The sequence below is a fragment of the Leucopleurus acutus genome, assembly GCF_964270905.1.
Source record: "Leucopleurus acutus genome assembly, chromosome: 9".
Classification (NCBI taxonomy): Eukaryota; Metazoa; Chordata; class Mammalia; order Artiodactyla; family Delphinidae; genus Leucopleurus; species Leucopleurus acutus.
Genome location: NC_139144.1, coordinates 28,077,254 through 28,100,093, shown reverse-complemented (window position 1 = coordinate 28,100,093; position 22,840 = coordinate 28,077,254). Strand labels below are relative to the sequence as shown.

At 37.1% G+C, this 22,840-nt stretch overlaps 1 protein-coding gene across 9 annotated transcripts in view; it reads left to right on the top strand.

Annotated features, from left to right (window-relative positions):
- CACNA2D1 (calcium voltage-gated channel auxiliary subunit alpha2delta 1) overlaps positions 1-22,840 on the top strand; it is a gene marked incomplete at both ends in the record, with an annotated part of 512,237 nt that overhangs the window by 301,301 nt on the left and 188,096 nt on the right. For all 9 annotated transcript variants that reach the window (XM_082846527.1, XM_082846526.1, XM_082846525.1 and 6 more), the window contains one exon: positions 10,613-10,654. In XM_082846527.1, the coding sequence (XP_082702653.1) occupies positions 10,613-10,654 (42 nt within the window). The remainder of the gene's footprint in view (positions 1-10,612; positions 10,655-22,840) is intronic.

Below are 22,840 nucleotides of genomic sequence, written 5' to 3'. Positions count from 1 at the left end.
AACCAGCGTTTAGTTTTATTGATCTTTGCTATCATTTCCTTCATTCTTTTTCATTTATTTTTGATCTGATTTTTATGATTTCTTTCCTTCTGCTAAATTTGGGTTTTTTTTGTTCTTCTTTCTCTAATTGCTTTAGGTGCAAGGTTAGGTTGTTTATTCGAGATGTTTCCTGTTTCTTAAGGTAGGATTGTATTGCTATAAACTTCCCTCTTAGAACTGCTTTTGCTGCATCCCATAGGTTTTGGGTCATCGTGTCTCCATTGTTATTTATTTCTAGGTATTTTTTTATTTGCTCTTTGATTTCTTCAGTGATCACTTCGTTATTAAGTAGTGTATTGTTTAGCCTCCATGTGTTTGTATTTTTTGCAGATCTTTTCCTGTGATTGATATCTAGTCTCATTGTGTTGTGGTCGGAAAAGATACTTGATACAATTTCAGTTTTCTTAAATTTACCGAGGCTTGATTTGTGAGCCAAGATATGAGCTGTCCTGGCGAATGTTCCATGAGCACTTGAGAAAAATGTGTATTCTGTTGTTTTTGGATGGAATGTCCTATAAATATCAATTAAGTCCATCTTGTTTAATGTATCATTTAAAGCTTGTGTTTCCTTATTTTCATTTTGGATGATCTGTCCATTGGTGAAAGTGGGGTGTTAAAGTCCCCTACTATGAATGTGTTACTGTCGATTTCCCCTTTTATGGCTGTTAGTATTTGCCTTATGTATTGAGGCACTCCTATGTTGGGTGCATAAATATTTACAACTGTTATATCTTCTTCTTGGATCGATCCCTTGATCATTATGTAGTGTCCTTCTTTGTCTCTTCTAATAGTCTTTATTTTAAAGTCTATTTTGTCTATTTTGTCTGAGATGAATATTGCTACTCCAGCTTTCTTTTGGTTTCCATTTGCATGGAATATCTTTTCCCATCCCCTTACTTTCAGTCTGTATGTGTCTCTAGGTCTGAAGTGGGTCTCTTGTAGACAGCATATATATGGCTCTTGTTTTTGTATCCATTCAGCCAATATGTGTCTTTTGGTTGGAGCATTTAGTCCATTTGCATTTAAGGTAATTATCGATACGTATGTTCCTATTCCCATTTTCTTGTTTTGTGTTCATTATTGTAGGTCTTTTCCTTCTCTTATGTTTCTTGCCTAGAGAAGTTCCTTTAGCAGTTGTTGTAGAGCTGGTTTGGTGGTGCTGAACTCTCTCAGCTTTTGCTTGTCTGTAAAGGTTTTAATTTCTCCATCAAATCTGAATGAGATCCTTGCTGGGTAGAGTAATCTTGGTTGCAGGTTTTTCTCCTTCATCACTTTAAATATGTCCTGCCAGTCCCTTCTGGCTTGCAGAATTTCTGCTGAGAGATCAGCTGTTAACCTTATGGGGATTCCCTTGTGTGTTATTGGTTGTTTTTCCCTTGCTGCTTTTAATATGTTTTCTTTGTATTTAATTTTTGACAGTTTGATTAATATGTGTCTTGGCATATTTCTCCTTGGTTTTATCCTGTATGGGACTCTCTGTGCTTCCTGGACTTGATTAACTATTTCCTTTCCCATATTAGGGATGTTTTCAACTATAATCTCTTCAAATATATTCTCAGTCCCTTTCTTTTTCTTTTCTTCTTCTGGAACCCCTCTAATTCGAATGTTGGTGCATTTAATGTTGTCTCAGAGGTCTCTGAGACTGTCCTCTGTTCTTTTCATTCTTCTTTCTTTAATCTGCTCTGCAGTAGTTATTTCCATTATTTTATCTTCCAGGTCACTTATCCGTTCTTCTGCCTCAGTTATTCTGCTATTGATCCCATCTAGAGTATTGTTATTTTTATTTATTGTGTTGTTCATCGTTGCTTGTTTCATTTTCAGTTCTTCTAGGTCCTTGTTAAATGTTTCTTGCATTTTGTCTATTCTATTTCCAAGATTTTGGATCTACTTTACTATCATTATTCTGAATTCTTTTTCAGGTAGACTGCCTACTTCCTCTAATTTTTAGGTCTGGTGGGTTTTTGCCTTGCTCCTTCAACTGCTGTGTGTTTTTCTGTCTTCTCATTTTGCTTATCTTACTGTGTTTGGGGTCTCCTTTTTGCAGGCTGAAGGTTCGTAGTTCCTGTTGTTTTTGATGTCTGTCGCTAGTGGCTAAGGTTGGTTCAGTGGGTTGTGTAGGCTTCCTGGTGGAGGGGACTAGTGCCTGTGTTCTGGTGGATGAGGCTGGATCTTATCTTTCTGATGGGCAGGTCCACGTCTGGTGGTGTGTTTTGGGGTATCTGTGGCCTTATTATGATTTTAGGCAGCCTCTCTGCTAATGGGTCAGGTTGTGTTCCTGTCTTGCTAGTTGTTTGGCATAGGGTGTCCAGCACTGTAGCTTGCTGGTCGTTGAGTGAATCTGGGTGCTGGTGTTGAGGTGGAGATCTCTGGGAGATTTTCGCCGTTTGATATTATGTGGAGCTGGGAGGTCTCTTGTGGACCAGTGTCCTGAAGTTGGCTCTCCCACCTCAGAGGCACAGCACTGACTCCTGGCTGCATCACGAAGAGCCTTTCATCCACACGGCTCAGAATAAAAAGGAGACAAGGTAGAAAGAAAGAATTAGTAGAAAGAAAGAAAGGAAGGAAGGAAGGAAGGAAAAGGAAAGAAGGAAAGAAAGGAGGGAGGGAGGAAGGAAGGAAGCAGGGAAGGAAGAAAAAAAGAAGATAAAGTAAAATAAAGTAAAGTAAGATAAAATATAATAAAATTATGAAAATAAAAAATAATTTTTAAGAAAAAAAATTTTTTAAAAAACGGACGGATAGAACCCTAGGACAAATGGTGGAAGCAAAGCTATACAGACAAAATCTCACACCGAAGCTACACATACACACTCACAAAAAGAAGAAAAGGGGAAATAATCGTAAATCTTGCTCTCAAAGTCCACCTCCTCAATTTGGGATGGTTCGTTGTCTATTCAGGTATTCCCCAGATGCAGGGTACGTCAAGTTGATTGTGGAGCTTTAATCCGCTGCTTCTGAGGCTGCTGGGAGAGATTTCCCTTTCTCCTCTTTGTTTGCACAGCTCCCGGGGCTCAGCTTTGGATTTGGCCCTGCCTCTGCATGTAAGTCGCTGGAGGGAGTCTGTTCTTCGCTCAGACAGGACGGGGTTAGAGGAGCCGCTGCTTCGCGGAATCTGGCTCACTCAGGCTGTGGGGAGGGAGGGGCACGGGGTGCGGGGCGGGCCTGCGGCGGCAGACGCCTGCGTGACGTTGCACCAGCCTGAGGCGCGCCGTGCATTCTCCTGGGGAAGTTCCCTGGATCCCGGGACTCTGGCAGTGTCGGGCTGCACAGGCTCCCCGGAAGGGAGGTGTGGAGAGTGACCTGTGCTTGAACACAGGCTTCTTGGTGGCGGCAGCAGCAGCCTTAGCGTCTCATGCCCGGCTCTGGCATCTGCGCTTTTAGCCGCGGCTCGCGCCCGTCTCTGGAGCTCCTTTAAGCATCTCTCTTAATCCCCTCTCCTCGCGCACCAGGAAACAAAGAGGGAAGAAAAAGTCTCTTGCCTCTTCGGCAGCTCCAGACCTTTTCCCGGACTCCCTCCCGGTTAGCCGTGGTGCACTAGCCTCTTCAGGCTGTGTTCACGCCGCCAACCCCAGTCCTCACGCTGCGGTCCGACTGAAGCCCGAGCCTCAGCTCTCAGCCCCGCCCGCTCCGGCAGGTGAGCAGACAAGCCTCTCGGGCTGGTGAGTGCCGGTCGGCACCGATCCTCTCTGAGGGAATCTCTCCGTTTTTACCTCCGCACCCCTGTGGCTGCGCTCTCCTCCGCGGCTCCGAAGCTTTCTCCCTCCACCACCCGCAGTCTCCGCCCGCGAAGGGGCTTCCTAGTGTGTGGAAATCTTTCCTCCTTCACAGCTCCCTCCTACTGGTGCAGGTCCCGTCCCTATCCTTTTGTCTCTGTTTATTCTGTTTTCTTTTGCCTTACCCAGGTACGTGGGGAGTTTCTTGCCTTTTGGGAGGTCTGAGGTCTTCTGCTATTGTTCAGTAGGTGTTCCGTAGGAGTTGTTCCACGTGTAGATGTAGTTCTGGTGTATCTGTGGGGAGGAAGGTGATCTCCGCGTCTTACTCTTCCGCCATCTTCCCCCTAAATCTCAAGATTCAGGTTTTAAGCAGTACAGTGTTTGCAGCCATAACCGCTCCTGGAAAATGATATTTTGTTGAAAAAGGAATAGGGAGATGAGATGCTATTTTTGGATAGATTTAGGCGCCTGTTAATTTCTGTGGTCAGAGAAATAAGGTGGTTTGATTTGCCAGCCATCAGAATCATGTGATTGGAAGAAAACAGTTTCCCAAAGATAGGAGGGTTTCTGAATTTAAAAAGAAATTACAAAGCAAAGTTTACTACAGTTTTTAAAACAGAGAACCACTGACTTACTCTATGTGAGGCCTGCATATGTAATTTTCTCCAGCAAGATTCCGCAGTTTGGGTGTTAGGATGGACAAACAAATTTAGAGTTTAATACAGAGTTGGAGTTTTTCTAGGCAGGAGTGGATGAGGATGGATGTTTAAAGGAGATGTGGTGTTGGAAAGAGTGTGCTTAGAATCACAGAGGAGTTTGGAGCATAGCAACATATTAAATGGACAGGTTGCGTATAGAACCAACACTTAATTACCATTTTACTATACTTTCTTATAAATTACCTCATTTAATTTATCAGAATAAAAATAGCAATAGCAGCTATAATACCATTTCTTCTCCACTGTGCTGTATGGAATCTTTGAAGAAAGGACTTTAAATGATTAAATAAACTCATAGCATAGTAACTGATCTAAGAAAATAAAATTGTATGCATTTTATTTTAATTCCTATGTAAGTGCTAGATAAAGCTAATAGATAAATTCTGTGGCTATTTCTTTTTCAGTATATAAAATAACAGGCCCTGTGCTCAACACTTTACGTCAATTATCTTCTTTATTATCTCTTGTCACATAATATGAATGCATGTAGGTTTATCACATGCCTTCAGTTCAGTAATCTGGTAACATTGATCTCTAGATGGACCTGTGCCCATCTTTATTTTCCCTTTTTATCTTCATAAATAATATTTCATGCATTCCAAACCCCAAACATAGAATGGCATAAAAAATATCTTTTTTCAAGAACCTCTGTCTTTACTGCTTCAGCTACTTTTAGCTATCTTTGGAAAGTTCACTTACCGTCTCACCCCCTGTCCGACACACACATGGATGTATACACACACACCCTCCCCCAAAACCTTGCTAAGTTGTTTTATTCACACAGTGCTATAATCAGTACTGCTGGGTAACCCATGTCATGTAGCATGGTTGACTTGAGCACAGTCAATGGTGGTGCTGTGTCTGGTTACCAGGACAAATTGTTACAAAGATATAATAATCAAAAAATTTGAATTTTAAATGATTTGAGCTAAACAGTGTGGATCTTGGTTGGCAGGAATCATTAACACAGCTCATTTATAACAAAGAGTATCCTTAATGTTCATCCTATTGACAGCATATTTGGAACTAAAGAAGGATAAAATGACAGTAAGAATGAGTTTTTCTTTTAAGGTGATTTAACAGGCAATAGAGTTGCCCAAAATTTGTCAACGCTGTGGATCTTATGTCGAGTCAAGTGTATAACAAAGAAAAGAGAATTAGTAAATTGGACAGGAAGTTAATGTCTATTTGAGTTTTGAATGTGTCATATATTTCAGATGTTACCTATAAAATCCTAATTTTCAGTTCCATTATTTAAATCTTATCCTTGGCAACATCTTACTCCCAGGTTGAAGCTTTGTACTTGTGCTTCAGATTTTTAACATAAACTATTCATCAGAGGCCACGTTTTACAGGAAAGTGACATGCAAGGGACTGTCACTCACTATATACATTTTTAAGATGGAATGGTCTATTTTGTCCAGATTTAATTTTTGACTCCCAGTAGACACTGGGAAACTAAAGTCATTCATCTCTCAACTTGCTCGGGGATGTTTTAAATTTCAGTAAACAGCAGCATTGTATTAGCGTGAACCATTTGGGTAAATTTGTTTCAAGGAGATAATAAATAAACTACTTGGTTAAAAATCAGAAATGAAACAGTTTGTACTTGTCATCTAGTGGTGCTTAAATTATGAAAAATTGCTCTCTAAAGGTTTGACTAATCTATGAATCTCGTTTGAGGCTGTTGCTAGCTTTAGCCTATCATACTGCACATAATGCACTGAAATCCACTGCAAACCTCTGGGTTTGGAGGTAAAATATCTTCTAAGATGATGTTGTTTAATAGTTTGCATGAAAATGTTTACCTAGAAGGATAGTAGGGAAAGAAGATTACTCAATTCCGATCTGTGCCTGCGATAATTAGTTTATATGCTATGGTTTTAAAGTCTTAAATGATAATGATATAACTATGTACACTCTGGAAAAGGGACGGAGGGAATTTTGAGTGATAGGGTAGGTAAATGATTCAGAAAGAAACACACACACACATTTTCAAACACACATCCTTGAATTGATCAATAGAGGAGGAACGTCTCAAATATCTGAAATTCTTAACTCTTGCCTATTTTGAAACCTGGGAAGGTTTTGGCTTATGTGGTCCTACCATCCAAGTAGTAAGAGATCTTCTTCAGTTACAGCAGATTTGGGGCAACTGGCCCAGCTGCCTGCTCATCTTGTCATGTGTGAATCAGGAGGGCAAGAACTTGCCTCTTAGGTCAGTGTATCTATAGTCTTCATCTCCGTTTCTCCAACACTTAGCACAGAGTGAGGGCGCCAGAGTACTGTTGAGTGAAGGGGGCGTGGCTCCCTCTGTTGGTGGTGAGACCCCCAGCCCCTCCCTGTACAAAGTCTAGGTGAGATGGGGGCAGGGACAGGATAAAGGGAGAAGGAATTCAGCTGATACTCTTCCTCCTCTCCTCTAACTTCCCCCACTCGGATCATTTAACTGTTTTTCTACAATATCCTCTCCTAATTTTCTTTTAACACAGTTAATTTTAGCCAAAAGTCATCCCTGTAAAAACATCAGGACGTAGAAGTAGGGCTGATTCAGTGTGAGTTGTCTTTCATTCCTGAGAACTGTCCTTTAACCCAATTCTCTTAAGATTGTTTCTGGATATATTTTGGTGATTCAGTGATTTACATGATTTGATTTCAGAATGATATAGTTTAATGTAACTGCACACATCTGAATATATATATGTATATATTTTATAATAGAGCTAATATGTATTTCCATAAAGCAGAAGAAATGGCTCTAAATGAATGTGATAGGAAAGAGAATTATGACCACCAAATTATGATTTTTCTCAAGCCTACTTTCAAAATTATTTCTGAACCAAATAATTCTGAAACTATATAAACAAAAGCCACTACGAACTGAGACAAAAAATGTTTTTATATCATTATACAAATTAAAGGCCCTGTGAATGTTTGCCATTTATTTTAGCGTCATGCTGCCATGTAGGTGGACTAGGTTGACAGATTAAATGCAGAATTACAGTTTCCCCAAATCCTGATGCCCTGTAGAGATTTATCTTTACGAAAATTGATCAGTCAAGCCTTTCTGCTAGATAGAGTAAGGGAATAATGAAATGTGCGTGCTATCAATGCACAGTCTGAGGATTGAGAAAGGAAAGTGTATTTATAAAAAATGAGGTTAAAAAAAAGCTTCTGAGGGCTTCCCTGGTGGCGCAGTGCTTGAGACTCCGCCTGCCGATGCAGGGGACACGGGTTCGTGCCCCGGTCTGGGAAGATCCCACATGACGTGGAGCGGCTGGGCCCGTGAGCCGTGGCCGCTGGGCCTGCGCGTCCAGAACCTGTGCTTCGCAACGGGAGAGGCCACAACAGTGAGAGGCCCGCGTACCACAAAAAAAAAAAAAAGCTTCTGAGTCAGAAGCAATGTCATTTATTGGAGGGAAGAAATTTTGTTTTAAGACAGTGGATGTAATCAGTTGTACATTCCGCTAAGGCCTGTGTTCTCTTATTGAAACATGACCACCTGTCTAAGCACACATGTTTGATTAAGTGCTTCCTAGGTATGTTGTTTTTCTATAAAAAAGACACACTTTGTTTTCCTTTGCATTTATATTTTGACCATGTAAGAAATGGATGTTGTATAAGCAAAGAGCTTCTTAAAAGTAAAAATATAAAATACCTAGTCACAAGGAGTACCAGTGTTTGGCCTGCAGTATTATTTTATGACTAATGTATTTTATTTCCATTTTGCTTAAAAAAGCCAGGTTTTGGAATTATATGTCTTCCAAAGTCCAGAGAATTTTGTGCAAATGCATAAAAGTTAAATAAACTTAGCAATACACATTTTCAGTGACAGTTTTGGAAGCAATGTAGACCTTCTAAAAGAAGAGGCAAGTAGTGTGGCTTTATGTAAAATATAATACAGTAACAAAGGAAAAAAACATTTGGAAATTCTCAAATAAACTTAGGGTTTCTCCATTTTCATTTTACCTTCAATCACAGTTTATCTTAGTAGAATCAAAATAGTTTGAGTGAAAACTAGCATTTATCATACTTTACCCTCTTCTGACACTGTATGTGATACTCTTCATCTTAGGTTTAATTAGTAAATTCTCTTTGTTAATGTGACCATGTGTCACACATAAGAAGAAAATTTGACTTATCAGTTTAGTCCATTAGCTCTGGCACCATGGGCCAATTGTAATCCTAGACAAATAAATTGTTTTATATAGTCATCTGAACATGTTATTTTACCTAAAAATAGGGGTAGATGTGTTTAACTTATTTTGTGTCTTTTTTGGCGCAGAAATATATACAAATAGGTATTGAATGAATGTTGAAAATGATGCTGCTGAACCGCTTGAAATTTAATGCAGTTTCACCTTGTTTTCCACACGTTTCAGTTCTGTAAATGTAAGCAATCAGTTGGCAGGCATAATATCTAAAATGAAGTAAACTCATTCAGTGTTTTAACTTTTGATGGAATCCACATTCTAAATTGAAAATTGTCTCCTGAGTATAAATTACAGGGTTCCTTGAGGGATCAATAAACTGGTAATTGGATTTGGATCTCAGGGGAATTCAGAAGATTCTCTTTCTTCCTGTATGTGATGAGTTCTGACATTGTATTTTAACTTTGTTACAGAACTGTCTTCCAGGAAGTAGAACTTTTATGTATGTGAAAATTCTCTAGCTACTTAGTTCTTTTTAAAAAAACAATTAAATGGTAATTTTAAAAGTTTTAATGATTCTAAATGAAATAAATTGAAACTCATGGATTTCATCCAGTATTACAAATCATATGTTCTTATATTTATCTATGTAGTTTTTGGTTTGGTTATTTGGTCTTCAGAGATACCTATATTTTACAGATCTTCATTATCATGGTATGTTTCTCAAATAAAAAAACGGGGGCAGAATCTGTGGCAAAAATTTGGAAACGAAACAAGATCTCTTTTCCTCTTGGAGATTTATAATGTGCATTCATACAATAAGGCTGTATGAATTCCTGCTGAAAAGACACAATTTTAACTTTATTGTTTATTGTAAAATCATGACCACAGAATACTTTTGCCTATATAAGGTCTACTATAGCTTCAAGAACTAGTGATTTTCTTTGGAACATACTTTGAGAAGCACTAATTTAGTCTATTTTTCCCAAGCGATTTTTAAACATTTTTGTGAATTGTGTTTTAACAAAATTTTATATTGTCCATGTCTGTAAATGTTTAAGAGACACAGAAAAATACACTTTTACATGGTACCCAAGTTACTACTAAAGATGTACAGAAGATGGGTAATACATATCTTCAAACAGTTCAGGAGGAGAAGAAAGAAAAAAGATATCAGTATATGCAGATTATTTTTATATTGCACAGAACTAGCCTTGTAGACAGAATAGGAATTTAAAATTCATTGATAACTGTTTTATCCATTTTTTCCTTTCCATTTTTCCTCTGTAACACAATTTATGTCCATACTTTATATTTATGGCATATTCAGCGATGTTGATGGCTAGCAGAAATGTCCACACACTTTCATTCTTGAAAAGCCAACACTCACTCGGTACTTTGGTAGAATATGAGGACATTAGTATGTTGGATTATCTGATATTCTTTGCTATCTAAATTCACAGATACTCTTAATCCCTTATCTGAATCTCCTGAAGGAATTCCTGCCAGTATAGTGCAGATATACCTTTCTTCAAGAATAATTTCAACATTCGATGTATATTTTTTAAAAGTCATGGTTTCAGCAAACTTTTAAGCAGCCACTTACAGTATTCACTTTTCTTGAATTATCCTATTTATCATTTCATTATTTAGGTGTATGTGTTTGTATGTATGTGTGTGTATATATATATAACTTATTTGCATTAGGAATTAAAAAATTTTTTTCTTCACAAATTGTTCTCAGACCTATGCTGAGAAGTTTTCCCGCAGTACAAGATGTGCTTTTCTAATATCACTGCTATAGTGTTTGAATATGTTCTTAGAAAATATTGGCTAATCTTTTCGATCTTTGTGGAATATATTGTAAAAGGAATACTATGAGAGGTTTATTATTTAAAATATGAATAAAATGTATTCAGTGTTTGATCCAGTATATTATTATGTTTTTAATCAAATCACTAAAGCATTCTTTTTTTTTCTTTTTTTATAGAGCAATGAAGTTGTCTACTACAATGCAAAGGATGATCTCGATGTGAGTATTAAAAGTTTTACATTAAATTCCAGGGTAAACGTAGGTATACTAGGGTGATTGGCTTTACAAACAAGCTGACCTAGCAGGTTTAGTTGGATTCATGTACCAGTCCAGCCTTAAAACTGTAGTTGCCTAAGGGCATTAAAACATATTTAAATTCAAACTGTTTTTCTCTCATCTAAGACATGCTACAGTTGACTCGGTGATCCATAAATTTCATTTTAGTTCTGCATATTCTTGACATCCTGCTAACTTTGTCAGGTTTGCTGGAGTTGGACTATTTCACATAAAATTTTTGAGAATTTATAAAGAAATGTAAGACAATACATTTTATACTTCACTAAAACTTTTTGTTGGGGAAGTTCATAGTCCTTTAGATATGTTAATACTATTGCTCTTGTAAACCCTTAGATAGTGAATAAAAATGAATCATGTTTTATGATTAGTATATTGGTTTGGCTATTACAGAGAGTCTTAAAGTAAAAGTGCTAAGACAAGACAAAAGATTATTCCTCTCTCATGTCACATTCTGTGTGCAAGGCCTAATAGAACAACTGTCCATCGTCCAGGCCCTACAGTCCTTCTCTCATGTTTTTTGCTCTCCTCAGTGTAACTTTTCCATATTTTGGTCCAAAATGGATGCTCCAATATCCACAATGATTTTTGCATTCTATGCATCAGGAAGGAGGCAGATGGCACTGAAGGACACACCCTTTGCCTTTAAGGGCATGTTCTGGAAATTGCACGCAGCGTTTCTATCTGCACCCGTTGTCCACAACTTAGTGACTAGTCTTGCCTAGATGCAAGAAGATACGGAACATAATTTTCTTTCCCCTTCGATAAGCATGTACCCAAATAAAATATAGGACTCCATTACTGAAGAGAGAATAGGGAGAATACTAGTTGGGAGTTAATTAGCAGTTCGTGCACTTAATTTTGCTCTTCTTGGAATATTAAAGTTAATGCCCAGACTCTCCCTGCTCGTCTGAGTGACTTCTATCAATTAAGTATAGTCAAATTCTTCAACTTGGAACTGAGGAAAAAATTCTCTTTTACAGGAAAATGATTATAAAATTATGCGCTGTGTTGAGTATTATTTAGTCCTTCTTAAAGCATGTGTTTTGATCATTACAATCAAATTGTTTTCTGCAATGGAAATATTCACTATCTTAGAATGAAAGAAAGTTAAGAAATGTAAGTAAATGTTGAACTTTGATATTCACCTTAGGATTTTTAGTGGTTATAGCTTTTTTTGAAGATTGTTGCTTATCAGATGAAGTTGGACTTACACGAATGATGAGATTTATTCATCCTTACCAAAAGTTTTGCTGTATATAATTGGATTTAATTGGTTGCTATACTCCCAACTTTATACACGTAGTGCTTGATGTTTTATTTATCAAATATTTGTATAATCATAATACCATCTTGTTTTGATTTGAATTGGCTTACCGTCACTGTTTGTTGTACTTTTCTATATTCCAATTTAGTTGTAAATTTTTATTGCTCAAATTCCACAAAACCATATTCATTATGAAAAATTGGTGAACAGAGATTATATAATGTGAGTTTATAATCTCATACATTAATATCTAATATCTAATGAACACAGGAACTAATTGGAATACTAAATATTGAAACAATATTATCAATTAATAAATTTATCCTCATATGTTTGAATGGGGATATAAATATCTGAGATATAAATAAATTTTCTATTTTCTAGAATAGTTCTATATTTAGCCTATGAGTGAACTTTGAAAACAAGTGGCTGAAATCTTCCCAGCAAGTGTCAAGCTATAGAAATAGGAAGGCCAGATTTAACTACAGATGTGTTTTGGTGTGCTGACACAGAAACAAAGTGAGTTTGATTGCCTTTGGATGTGATGCATTCTCCAGCTTGCTGCAGTTCCACTGCTCCTGTTGCCTTACTCTGCCTACATCACACATCCACACACGTAAAGAAAAGAAAAGAAAAATGCCTTAAGATAGTATAGGGTAGAATCTTCATCACACCAACATTTAAGGAAGGTGAGGGCAGGGGTAAGGTGTGTAGGATATGAGTAGATGGAAATGAAGCAAAAGTAGCTTTCATAATAGAAGTAAATCATACGAAAAGTCCATAACTTTAGTTTATGTTGGATTCAGGATTAAATTTAGAATCTCCTGGTTCCTATTATTCTCCCATGTTAAATATGCTGGTCCATCACCAAGTTAAGATTTGCATATAAAGAATGACAGTCAAGTGTAATCAATTGATTTTGTTCATTATAATGGTGATACATGGCCTCACTTAAAGGTAAAACAAGCATTTAAAGTGCTTTTTAATCTCATCAGTTGCCTCTCAATGAAGCTCAACAGCTATCTCTTTGGAGTGTAACTTTCTATGAGCTATGTCTGAATTAGCTAGTTTGTGGGGAGATGTCAGGTTGTAAGCCTTTCAAGGACTTTGATACCAGACAGTCCCTCAGGGGCATTTTATAATATCTGTGCTGCTCAGATCGATGCTGTTTATATTCACCTTCTGGGTATAAAAATAAATACCTAGTGACAGGCAGATTTAGCTAAAGCAGTGACTGAAATAAGGGGTAAAGTCAATGTCCCTTAGGATTGTGTAATGTGATTTAAAAATTATGACTCTAGTCATTTACACAAATTTTTGCTTTGGAATTAAAAAATGCACGTATAACTTGGTGAAATTATTTGGTGAGCCACAATTCATATGGAAGGTATAAGGTACATAGCCATGCTGGAAATTTAAGACAATGATTCCTGTCCCTGTGCTAGTTAATGTTAACTATTCTCTCCTCTAATTACCTGATTTTGATATCCTACAATTTTTCCAATCAGATGCTAAGTACTCTTTAAAAACTAATTCAAATACTACCTCCTCTTGAAGCCTGCCTTGCTTTTCCTAAGTAGCAAATGGTATTTCCTTCCTCTGGGTGCTAAGAATAACTTGTTACACGTTTCTGGTGATGTAATATCTTATACTATGGTATTTTTATACAGGGATAATCTTCTCTATTAAAATTTTAGTGTCTTGAGGTAAGGGTCTTACTCATTTTCTCTGTTTAATGATTTAGAATAATTGCTGAGATAATGCTTGTTAAATTGGGTAGGTGTTTGTGTGTTTCAGTCCCCCTATTGCTTACATAGCATTGTGAAGATTGTTCGCTTCTTTTTTTCATGTCAAATTTTTTTTTTTTACATCTTTATTGGAGTATAATTGCTTTACAATGGTGTGTTAGTTTCTGCTTTATAACAAAGTGAATCAGTTATACATATACATATGTTCCCATATCTCTTCCCTCTTGCGTCTCCCTCCCTCCCACTCTCCCTATCCCACCCCTCCAGGTGGTCACAAAGCACGGAACTGACTTCCCTGTTCTATGTAGCTGCTTCCCACTAGCTATCTACCTTACGTTTGGTAGTGTATATATATATCCATGCCTCACTCTCTCGCTTTGTCACAGCTTACCCTTCCTCCTCCCCATATCCTCAAGTCCATTCTCTAGTAGGTCTGTGTCTTTATTCCTGTCTTACCCCTAGGTTCTTCATGACATTTTTTTTTCTTAAATTCCATATATATGTGTTAGCATATGGTATTTGTCTTTCTCTTTCTGACTTACTTCACTCTGTATGACAGACTCTAGGTCTATCCACCTCATTACAAATAGCTCAATTTCGTTTCTTTTTATGGCTGAATAATATTCCATTGTATATACGGCACTACTTTAAAAAGCGAAAATCTCAAACTACAATGAGATTGTTTGCTTTTTAAAGTAGTGCCGTATTTGCAAAGTAAACAGGAAACCCTTTGCAAATATGGTGGAAACGAAAATGTTTGTTTTGTTTCAAGGTTGAGTGGAAACAATATTAAGAGAGGAATGGCAAGACTGACTTTGACTGTGGACTGTATTTGAATTAATTTTTTAATATACACATTCGTTTCTTTTTGTTCGTACAATGGGGCAGGCTGCAGAAGATGGGAGTGGAGTGGACCTTTTTCCTTCTTCTCTCATCTGTCCCTTCCTCTCATTAGCCCCTGGTTCAGTCATGAGAACTAAGTAAAGTTAGACAGACAATGTGCTTTCCCCTGTGTCTAAAACTGATTCAAGCTGGGAATAAGTAGCAGAGTTAGAATATTTGTTTGCCATACTACAAGCAATATAAGGATCAAGATTTTGGGTTCCAAGTCTGGAGAGATCTGATAATCTAAGTTTTTATGAATCTCTGTGAAATATGAAATCAAGCTTATTTTATTAGTCCATCAAACTAAAGTTTTGTCTAATTATACATGTAATTAGAATAAGTAAGTTGTCAAATTTCATTTCCAGAGAGACCACAGCATTAACGTGGGTACAGTGTTTTAATGTAAGATTTTTTTTTTTTTTTTTTTTTTTGCGGTACGCGGGTGTCTCACTGTTGTGGCCTCTCCCGTTGCGGAGCACAGGCTCCGGACGCACAGGCTCAGCGGCCGTGGCTCACAGGCCCAGCCGCTCCGCGGCACGTGGGATCTTCCTGGACCGGGGCACGAACCCGCGTCCCCAGCATCGGCAGGCGGACTCTCAACCACTGTGCTACCAGGGAAGCCCTAGTTTTTAACTTTTTATCAGGAAAAATATTTTAAATATAAAGAAGAGAGAACAGTAAACAGAGTCTCCATAGTTGCTGTATGTATTGTTTGCTAAATATTTTAAGATAAATTAGAGATGTGACATTTCACTCCTAAATACTTCCATAGGAAACTTTTATCCCTAATTAATAACAAAACATACATGTATAAGTGCTGTGTACATTGTTATACAGAGGAAGAAGCAGAGCTTGATGATTAAGACATTATACTCTGGAGGCCCACTGCCTGCATCTGAGGCCCATCTCTGCCATTTTCTAGCTTTGTGATATCGGCAGAGTCACCTAAAGTCTCTGCGCTTCACTCTTTTGGTCTGAAAAATAGAGGTAATGTGATACCTACATCATACTGTTACTGTGAAAATTAAATTAGTTAACACATATAAAGAATTTAGAACATTCCCTGACTTACAGTAGGCAATCCAGAAATGTTAGTGAGTATAATTTTAAAAATAATAATTATTAATATTACTACAATACATTTAATATTGATTTGAAGTGATTTGAGTTCCAAATGGAACACGTTTATATGCGTGGATGTGTTAACAATAATTGAAGGGTACTAGTTTGACCTCTTTCATTTTATTGTTATGAATATCCTTACATTTGTGTGAAAAACTTAAGAAAATGCGTGACAAAATAAAAATCAGAATCTTCAGAAAATGTTTAGAAATAAATGTGACCTCAGTGCAAAAATTTGCCTTGAAATCCTTGTAGGTTTTATATATCTGGATTTGCAAAGATAATTAAATGTCAAGATAAAATGGAAAAAAAACGCTAATAATGCAACAGTTATTTATGAAATTCCACATCCAGGTTCTCTTTAGTTTTGAAATTTATTTAGGTTCTTGTTTAGGTTTTTAGAGACATCTGTCCCAATAAATCCTTAACTTCCCTAAAGATGTAGTGAAGCAGATTCCCCAGGAGATTTCAGTTGTGCTAGCAAGCAGCACTATTTTCCTAATTCCCAAAGCAAGCAAAGACGAAGCAGATCATTACAAACTCTTATTAACCTAATTCTAAGACCTATGTTTCAGACTGAAATCCAAATGAAATAAATTCAGCCCAGAATTCCCATGTCAATAACTTGAGTTGATTTATTTGCTACGTTTTATTATATTGATCATGCTAAAAATTTGACCTTTCTGGGACATTCGGCTAGTCTGCTGAATTCCCTTGCATATTTATGTTGCTATTTATTTTCTTACCAGTCTTGTCTACATTAAAACTTATTCCAACATAATGTCCTATCTAAATGTCTTCTTAAAAGCCTAATCATTCATGATTTGATTTTATTTTGTAGAAATAAATCAGTCTGTTTCTAGAATGAACCAATAGGGATATGTATCAGACAGCGACGACTCTGTTCTAATTATTAAAGAAAGAAAGTCTAGGTTTCTTTGGCAGCTTTTTTTTTTTTTTTGGCGATACGCGGGCCTCTCACTGCCATGGCCTCTCCCGTTGCGGAGCACAGGCTCCGGACGCACAGGCTCAGGGGCCATGGCTCAGGGGCCATGGCTCACGGGCCCAGCCACTCCACGGCATGTTGGATCTTCCCAGACTGGGACACGAACCCGTGTCCCCTGCATCGGCAGGCAGACCCTCAACCACTGTGCCACCAGGGAAGTCCTCTTTGGCAGCTTTTTAAAAAAACTGTCTAATAGTATACAGCCTTTATTTCAGGCTCTGCTAATGACTGTTGTTGAATCCTCAAATAGGAGATGGCATAGAGATAGAATATTAATTGCTTCTGTATAGTAAATGGTACAATCAGAGTTACCTTTTTGTGTGTGTGCATCTAAAATAAGTGGTGTAAATATTTTCAATGCTATATGTTTGGATTGGATTATAATAGTAATTAACATATGTATACTTATTCTATACTAGAAAGTAAATGCTTTGCAGGTAATGTTATCGTTTAAAGTTCACACTCATCCTTTGTGGCAATACTGTTATTTTCATGATATCCAGAAAAGACAAGTAAAATTTAGTGAGCTTAAGTGACTTGTCCGCTGTCACACATGTGGGATTTGGTAGTGCAGGGAACTGAATGCAGTGCAGTCCGTGTGATCCACAGCAGGAGCCGTGTGTCCCTGTGCTGTGCTACACTGCCTATTCCGTGGGCCCCCATGGGGGACAGGAGAAGGCCATGTGACGGAACTGTTGTAAATCGAGGTTTAAGATTAAAGGTTTTGAAAATGGTTTTGGTTTAAAATTTTAATTTATTGTACCTATCCATCATTCTGTCCGTATTTAATTTTGATGTATGTGGCTCGTACTTATCCAACCGGCTTCATCATTGACAGCTGTTAGTTGACAGTGACTTGCAGTAGGTAAAATAAAATCTCTGTGATTAAAAAGATTGTTAGACTTTAAATCATAAATCTTCCGTGAGCTGATCCATCATTCCTAGTGATATTTACCATGGAGACCTTAAAATTAACGCATGCACCCTGTGTGAAATATATAGCCATATTAGGATTCATTGGGGGGAAGATAAGATTAGATTCCATTTCTTCTAGGAATAGCGCCATATGTTTTTTGGGCCTTCTTCCAAAACTTTTGAGTCTATTTTGATATTTTTGTAATGCTTTGTGCGCTTGGGCATGTGCTGCTTTTGCAAGGATAGTTAAAACGTTGGTCCTCAGCTGCTTTGGGGTGGTGGCATGCATAATTCTCTTTTAGATTCCACATCCAGTTCTTCCTTTCCAGAGTCTAGTGTATGGTGTATTTATTTAGAACTCACTGAATATTCACTGTTTGGAAAGTTCGGTGGCATTATGTGGGCATTATAAACTCACCCTATGTACAGCATTGGGTAAACAGAGATATGGGGACTGGATTGTTTTGAATGGTATCTTCAACCTTTTTTTGCTTGCAGATGCATGTCAGTTAAAAAAATGCACCTCTCAATATAACAATATTTACTTATAAATTCTCTCTGTATACTACTGAACTAATATGCTGAGAAACCTCCCAAGAGACATCTAAAATTTTAAGATAAGTGAAATTTTATGAAGTATTGGTTTAAGTGGCATTTGACATTAAAAATCACCAGAAAAAAAGTATAGTTCTTTTCTAGATGCTTAGTTATTAAATGCCTTTAATTATGATGCCTTCATAATGCCATAGGAAATATCTCAACAGCCCATATGAACACAGGACATTGTTACCGATATAGTAAATCTAAATCCATATTTATGATAATCTTCTTGATAATATTAACTTTTTTGACCAACTTGCCGGTTGAACTAATTGAATCACTTTTCTATCTGGTAATAAGACTGAAGAAGAGCTAGTGCTGGGAATAGAAGCATCATCTCTGTCATTCTGTTCTTGTTCAGTGCAACTTCGATTACTAGAGTTTCAACTTCAATCATTGTTAATTTCAGAAATCTTTTAAAGCTGGTAGCACGTATGGAGTAGGTTAAACCCAAGAAAATAATAAGTAAATTTACATATAAAGTGAAGAATAGTACATTGAAAGGGACTGTGTAAGGGAGAAGGTGGCTCATTATCAGTATGTGGGGTTTCCACTTTCTCCTTGTGGTACCTGGAGGATGACAGATGACTTGAGACCAACCCACACACAGTAAGGCCAGGAGAGAGGGAATACTGATGTCACTCTTTTTGGTAAATATTAGCTAAACTTTAATTTTTTTCTTATTTCATTTGCTAGAAATGGGTATAACTGTAAGTTCTAATGTTTTCTTCCACCCTTCCAGTGAATTCCTTTGGAGACCACTGACGCATGGTGTGTTCATTTTTATTTAAGTTCTTCTCAAAAAGATGGCCTTGACTCACTTGAGTGAAGTAATCGAAATAATTCAACTCGTGAAGTGGAGGTGAAAAGCCCAGCTAATGTTCTAACCCATGTTCGCCTACACATTGTCTGTTTGATTGATAGCTATAGCTCTGTGCTTTGAATGCATTGGCCTAAATTAAAATGTAAATTCTCAGGGTCAAGGGGTTTGGATACCAAAAGAGTCTTTTGGTCAGTGGTCTCCAAAGGAATTCACTGGTGGAAGAGAACATTAGAACTTACAGTTATACCCATTTCTAGCAAATGAAATAAGAAAAATATTAAAGTTTACTAATATTTACCAAAAGGAGTCTTTATACCAGCCTTTCATCATTTACATGTTCTTGCAGTTACTTGGCATTAAAAAAAAAAAAAAGCCTTGGAAACAATTTGCTTTTAGTTCATAGATTTCAGAATGAGAATTTTCAGAGCTAGAAGGAGGTTTACAGATCTTGTTACCCTCTGTTCCTTAAAAAAAAAAAAAAAAAAATCTGAGAAGCCATAGCAAGGACACACAGAGTTGTACACAGAGTTGAAATGAGATTGAGAAGCTGGGTTCCTGACTGAGGCGCTGTCTGTCCATTCACCGGACTGCTTCTGGTGTTTGTCCTTGCTTCCTGCTGAAGTAGCAAAAGCATGAGTCTGGGGACTAGGAAACAGTGATTCAAGTTTATTTATTCACTCAACAAATGTTATAAATAGGGCAGGCAGATACAGTTCTAAGCGATTTGCTAGGTGCTAGGGCCACAACCGAACGATGTCAATGAGGCCTCTTGCCCTCGTGGTGATTATATTTTAGTGTAGTGAGATAGCAAACATGGGGCAAATAAAAAATTTGATAGCGTTTTTACGCATCCATATATCCTTAAACACCATTTAGAATATCAAAGTGTTGATGCCAAATTTCTGATTTTAATAAAGAGTATTCTGATCATTTAATGAGCATTGTTGCATTACCGATTTTTAAAAGATACCTGAAAAAAAAAGTAGTAAAATTATTGCTTCCAAAGTTACGTTCGCACAATCTGTGCAAGACAGAATTGAAACAAAAGTCAACCGCACCAACGCAGTTACATAACCAATCTTTATCCCTTCCTTTGACATTTTATACAAAATTATTATTTTATAGTCTTTATCTTGAAAGGGATGTCCTGCCATCTAGATACATAAATTTTAGCAATGTTAAGATATATCCTAGGGATATATCTTAGGATATGACTTAAATTTTGCATGTTAAGCAGTACAGTAAATGTTTGACAAACCTTAATGTGAAATTCTATAAAATCAGTAATGTCTACATTGCTCTGAATAAAATAAATGAAGTGTAATATTTTCAATATTCTATGGGGGATAATTTAGATGGGAGAATCTCCAAGAGAGTATTTTTCAACTGCGATCTGAAGAGTGAACTGACACTATGAAAAAAGACCAGGGAACAACCTACCAGACAAAAGGAACAGCAGACCCAAGGACGTTAAACCAGGAAGAGCATAATGTGTGTGAGGACCAGAAAACAGTCCAATGTGGCAATGAGCAAGGGAAGGCAGGGCAGGAGATCTGGATGAGGAGTCAGGCTGGAAATAGATCATTCAGAGTCTTATGGGCCATAGAGAGATTTTCACTTCTTTGTAAGTATGGTGGGATCTTGGCGTCCTGGACTCCAGGCTTTTTTTTTTTTCTGGTACACGGGCCTCTCCCTGTTGTGGTCTCTCCCGTTGCGGAGCACGGGCTCCGGACGTGGCCATGGCTCACGGGCCTAGCCGCTCCACAGCATGTGGGATCTTCCTGGACTGGGGAACGAACCCGTGTCCCCTGCATCGGCAGGCGGACTCTCAACCACTGCGCCACCAGGGAAGCACCTCCAGGCTTTCTTTTACTGTATATTAGTTGTAAGGTGTTAGTCCATCTTTGCCTCAGGTATCAAGGGAAAATAATTGATCTTTCTACCTTACAAAGTTTTTTTGTTTAACCTGTTTTGTCCTGAGAATATTTTTTAAAGTATATTTGTCATAATCTTCATAATATGAAAATTTGCTTTTAATTTTTTAACAAATAGATTGGCCCCATTGAAATGTTTTCCTTTCCTAATATAATATATACCACTATATGGTTTCCGGAGGGGTGGGGTGAGTGCTTGTATTGAACTTTCAGACTATCTGAAATCACATAGTTCTTTTCATAGGCAAGACACCATTTCACAGTCCCTTAGTAGAGAAAATACCCTATCAGCCACTCCCCAAAATTTAGGTTACATATTTATGTATAAAAAAGATATGTATATATATGTTCAGAGTATTACATCCCTTTCTAATGCTGATAATTTGAAATTTTCATACTACTCGTAGAGTTTAAACCAGCCCTCAGTCCTTGTCATCACACTTACCTGTATTGTGATATTGTGATGGCTCTCATGGTCATTGAGGGCTAGATCCTGGGATAGGTGATTCACACGCATTCCTCCATCATGCAAACTAAAAATTCATCAGTTTTATTTTGAGGATGTCCTCAGATTCTGTATTCCACCTTATTAAATCGTTATTGTAATCCTTATCAGCAACCTCAATACATTTTATTTAAGGAATGCCGCTTTTAAATTTTAATGAACAAGTTCTTGCAGTGATCAGTATCCGTTTTTGACTTAATTTAGTTGTTTTATGTGTTTCAAATTCATAGTTGTCTTTGATTCGCTTCGTCATATTAGAAAATGTATATTTTTTTGCTTTAATATCACCTATGTATTCTTTTAACTTGCTATCTTTCTCTGTGTATTGCACAGTTTCAGTTGCTTACTGTTCCCCCTACCTCCAAAGTCTGCTTATTTCAGACTGTTTCTTCCTTCTCTTTTATATATCATAATTAATAGTAGAAGAATATGCAGAAATTTAACAGTAGATCTAATTTTAAGGAATAGAATTATTTCTTCAAGTTTCTTCTGACCACTAATGTTATGTTTATTTTTCATGTTAACTGTAAAACATTCTTAATATATTGAATAAATTGCCTCTGAGGAATTAATGCTATAGTTTTTCCATAGGGTAAATCTAAGCAGCTAAAACATTTTAACTACTTGAAGAACTGGAGAAATCTTCTCAATTCATAAAAAAAACTCTTTATTTCCTCATCAAATATATTATGATTAGCTGAACTCATATGTTTTTTCAAAGGACAATATGTCTATTCATTAAATTATAATTTAAAATTTTTATTTTCTTATTGTTATGATTCAGTAAAGCAAATGGACAAATATTATATTTAAGCCCTTAGTGTCATGTATTCAGTGTCATCCAACTCATATTTCCTTTTCAGTTCTATTCATCCACTCAGTATGTCTCTGAGTCACAGCATCCTCAAGGAGAAAAATAGCAGCTTAAACCAATTAACTCAGGAGACTCAACAGTACTCTTATTGCCACTGTAACTGGACTCATTATTTACTATTCAGCCTGGCCTCACACCCTGACCAGAACAACTATAATTGGCTGAAGGCTCAGCACCTTTTTCTCTATTTATTATTCATTAATTGGGCATGGACAGCTGCAGCTGCTTTGATGAATCTCCACTTCTAATTGATGCATGTGATTTACTAAAAAGGAGGCTTTCCTGTGTGTGGGTAAGAACTGGTAACCAGCTTACATTCCAGTGGTGAACTAGTGGCTACAGGAGCAACTTTATTTTTTAATTCATAGAGTAGATACCAACATGTCAGTATAGCAGCCTTTTCCGCCTTGCTGGCTGTATGAAAGTCTATTG